The 4321-nt window shown below is 48.6% G+C and overlaps 1 protein-coding gene across 1 annotated transcript; it reads left to right on the forward strand.

Annotated features, from left to right (window-relative positions):
* Positions 1 to 78: 78 nt before the first annotated feature.
* On the forward strand, positions 79 to 3282 carry AURANDRAFT_68274 (hypothetical protein; the record flags this gene model as incomplete). The annotated part of the gene is made up of 5 exons (XM_009043920.1): positions 79 to 1214; positions 1401 to 2673; positions 2759 to 2760; positions 2840 to 3085; positions 3174 to 3282. The coding sequence occupies 5 exons, from the start codon at positions 79 to 81 to the stop codon at positions 3280 to 3282; spliced, it is 2766 nt and encodes a 921-aa protein (XP_009042168.1).
* Between the last annotated feature and the right edge of the window lie 1039 nt (positions 3283 to 4321).

Raw genomic sequence — 4321 nt, forward strand, 5'->3', positions numbered from 1 at the left:
AGCAACGAGATTCACCGAAACACTTTCCCAGGAGTGACTGTTGTAAATCACATACTGGGCAAATCATTCAAGGCCACAATGGACTTGATCAGCGAATATATACCGCGAGAGCAGTGGAGCTCGATGTACTGGCATGCTAGCCCATCGTGCATTGAAGGTTCCACTGCCAACATGCAGAAGAGGAACGTGAAGGAGTTTGTAAAGCTCACACTATGGACCCTCAGTCTCATGAAGCAGTGCAGACCAGGAATGTGGACCCTGGAACAGATCCCTGTAATCGCTAGATACGTGATGTTGGAGACACCATATGCTGAAGTCTTGAACATGCGTGAATTCACAGCCCAGACGTCCGACAGGAAAAGACTCATCGCCTCTAAAAGAGACCTGAAACTGCAAAAGCTGTCAGCGGAGGAATACAAAGAAAAATTTATATCTCCGAAGAGGATGCTAATGGAAGCGTACGATCTCATGGACAAGGAGATTGAGCTAATACGTAATGGGCATAACTACGTAAGGTCAGCAGAAGAGCCGGCCTACACAATCACTGGTAATCCAATTCAGTATGGTCCGCAAGGACCCGACATGAAACCAGTGAAGACACCAGAGTTACTGAGAATGATGGATATTAAGAAGGGAGACTTTCAATTCCCAGATGACCTCAACGCAACGATGATGTTAAAATTATGTTGCCAGTGCATACCACCGTCGTTCTCAGAAGAGATGACAGTAGCAGTGCTAAACACGTGGCATGATGCTAATAAGAAAAATATACACAACCATTTCGAAGACATATTCCATGGATTCGGGGTCGAATCCGAAATTTTTGCGGGGGACCCGATGGCCATGAGAACGGGATGGGACGAGTTGAGGGACAATGTAGTTCCCGACATTGCAATGGTTATGGATCAGGACACTTGGCGCATAGGGAGAGTGGCGGAACATGACCATGAAAAGAAGAGAAAATTGGTATGTTTGGCGTATAACATGGCAGTTGCCTGGTATGACGAAGACGCAGTCTGCAAGCCAGACGGAAGGTTAAACACACGACACATGACAAAGGAAGACCTAGCAAAGGCTTCGGTCAAAGCACATACAATGCAAACTGAGTATGCTCAGGAGCCTTTGAATATGAGCGTGATAGACTTGCCTGACATCTGCAAGGATGTGCGTCCCAGACCAGACAGAAACCGTGAGGACCCCAAATACGTGCCATGGTCGCCCGCGTTTAAGAATGCTCGCGCGGGACTGAGACCGGGAAACCGGATGATGACCAGAGGGACCCCTTCATCAGAGAGGAGGATTCCGTATGAATTCGTGTTGATCACTCATGACTGGCCTCACCAGTACGATATCAACCTTCAGGATAATATAGATCGGCCAGCGATTGTGTTCGACCCTAGGCGAAGGGTGTTCGAGCGCTATAGCCTGGAAGAGATAGAGCAAAAGTTCCTGCCGTACGATCACAGCACAGCAGGGGAATTTATATATGAAGTTAACCCATCAGAAGGAACCGACATCTCCCCAGAAGGATGCCTAATTCCGCCGAACACTAAGGGAATATCTACAAGTAGTGCATGGCGAGAGCAGGTAGACCACCTACTGTTGGATAAGATAATGAATAATCGTAAACTGATGGCAAAACTAGGAGGCATGAGTCTCCCTGAGGATGGTGGCGCGGCCAATGATGGCGCGCCAGAAGGAGTATCCTTCCTGATGGGTATCAGTCATATGACTGGAGTACCCTTCTCCATCATGCACGACCCCACCATAGCTGACTTGTGGATGGTGTTGAGAGACATGTTCTTGACAATAAACCAGGGGCGTGTTAAAGGCAACAAGCTTACCAATATTAAAATTTCGATCGCCTCTAGAGATGGGAAAACCCGCTCTAGCGCAAAGGACTTAGGAACCGCTGTCATGACTTCAGGAGGGCCCAACGTGGACAGCCACGTACTGGTCTCAGAGCCTGAGAGGCGAATCGACACGTGGGGCCGGTTATGCGAAATCAATAGGCGAACCGGGATTACGCATGAACTAGGAGCAGGGGTTCGATGGACCATAACCTTCTATTCAGATTTCAGGAACAGGTTCAGTCAAAACACAGCAGTTCAGTTGATGGACTCCGTCACTGACGGAACCTTGTGGAGTGCTGACCAGCATCCACAGAAAGATACTGAGGCTGAGGGAGCAGCTGCGAACTCAACCGAAACAACCGCGGAGGCCGAAGTTTGGCCACCGTGGAAAAACGCCGACAGGGATGAGCGAGGGCTACCGTTGCCTGACCAACCCAAAGACTTAGGCGTCGACGATCAGTGGCGAGTAAAACCTGCTACGGATCAAGAATTAATTGACACCATGAAAAGGATTGGTGTGACAGATAACCCAGTGCTCGGGGACTCCATGAAGCAGCACTTCAAAGAGATGATAGCGTACTGTTGGGGTATGTTTGATAAAACCCTTAGACCGGTAGACTCAGACCCGGTTGGGATTCAGTTCTTAGACCCCCGACAGCAGCCTATTAAACTACAGCCATACAGACTCAATGCCCCTAAACTAGCCTTCTTGAAAGACACAATTCAGGAATGGATACGAGATGGAAGATCCAGCGTCGAGGGCGGTGGCTGTCTGATTGTTGGTTACTGTATATTTGGCCGGACAGGGAGGAGGCAACAGGTCTCGTGGAAGACGTGGTCTCCAGTCCGGCCCCCTTGTTCCATATTTAAAAAAAAGGAAAATTACTTTCCTCATTATGTTGCAGAAGTATGGCTGAGGTGGCTGCGCCCAAGCCAGGCAAGAAAAATTCGTCGCACGTGAAATGGGCTTCCGTTTTGTTCTCAAGGTCGACGAGAAGAGTCACCTGGGTCCGAAGTTTTACGGTGGCGAAAAATTTACACGAATTTTCAAGATTCTCGGACCCTGAGAAGGACTTCGGCGATGGCCGGTTCGCCACATTCTCCTTTTTTGTGGACATTTTCCGGTGCACACACGTCGATCTTCGCGTAGAGGTCGTTTGGCTTTGGACGAGAGATGCGTTGGTGCAATATTTTGGCAGTGCTAAGAAGCACGACAATTGGAAATATCAGTAGTAAAGTGGGCGGAGAAAATCCGCAGTCCCTGTGTTGGCAAAATTATTGACACAAATTTGGATGGACGCCGTTATATAAGCCATTCAGTGAACGAGTCTTCGACTCGTGGGCACCGACAACGGTAACTCATACAGCCCCGATTCCTTTTGTGAAGGTTGCAGCCGCGGATGTCACTGGATTTGAGTTGGCCGAGTGATTCGTAGTACGCCAAGGCTTCCGAGTAGGTGAGTGACTTATCACGAGCCCTCGCTTTCGCAACGCACACGTGAACATCGTTTTCGACCAAACGAGGCTCATCAGTTACCACAGCACCCATTATCATCCACGTATAACAGCACAAAATTTAATCTGGGGGCGCCAGATGATCCTAATTAAGCAAAGATATCGAGATTGATATATCTCGCTCGTAAAAAAGGGTGATCAAATCGCTAGCACGAGCAATGGTTAAAGATAACGATGTTAGCCCCAAATTGATGAAAAAGCGTTGGCTGAGAAGTTTAAAGAATTAATAGACCTGATGCCCCACCTATTTATTCGAATAAGAACGAGGGATCTACTGGATATACATAGCCCCCTATATTCCCAACCCCGAGTAGCCCCGAGTAGCCCCGAGTAGCCCCAATATAGGTTCAACATCGGCCTATAGTACGACAGTGATGTGAAGGATGTAATAGTGAAGAAAAATGTGATTACAGTAGGTTTTGATGTGGAGAATTTTTTTGAATGACCAATGCATTCAGGGGTTCTCCTCCCAGTAGTATAAGGGTATATAAAGCACATAAAAAAAGCACAGTGAAGTTAGTTTAATAGTTGAAGTCAAGGTGAAGGCAAGTTGAAGGTTATATCGTATGGTATCCGCCCCGTATCCCCCGCCGATTTACCCCCGCACGGGGGATAAACAAGGCCATGTAGAGAACGAAATATATATTATCCAAGAATCCAATCCGCTGATCCCATTGGTCGGACGAGATTTCAGACGTCTGAGTTTCGAGCATGGTCCAACGATCTCTGACGCTGCGTTGGGCATATTATGGTTCACAGGGGAAGAAAACGAGAGTAGTTCGCAGTAGGAACTCGGGGTCAGAGATCCTGAAACTTCAGTCCGTCTCGTGGGGGAACACGCAGAAGCTGAGATCTCTGTTCCCCGCCCCCCAGCGCCGCGCGACGCGCCCACCGTGGCGTGTTCGACTTCTGCTGCCTCTCGCTCGACATGGAGTGACTTTTCGAGACCGCCG

Source organism: Aureococcus anophagefferens (genome assembly GCF_000186865.1).
Source record: "Aureococcus anophagefferens unplaced genomic scaffold AURANscaffold_82, whole genome shotgun sequence".
Lineage (NCBI taxonomy): Eukaryota > Pelagophyceae > Pelagomonadales > Pelagomonadaceae > Aureococcus > Aureococcus anophagefferens.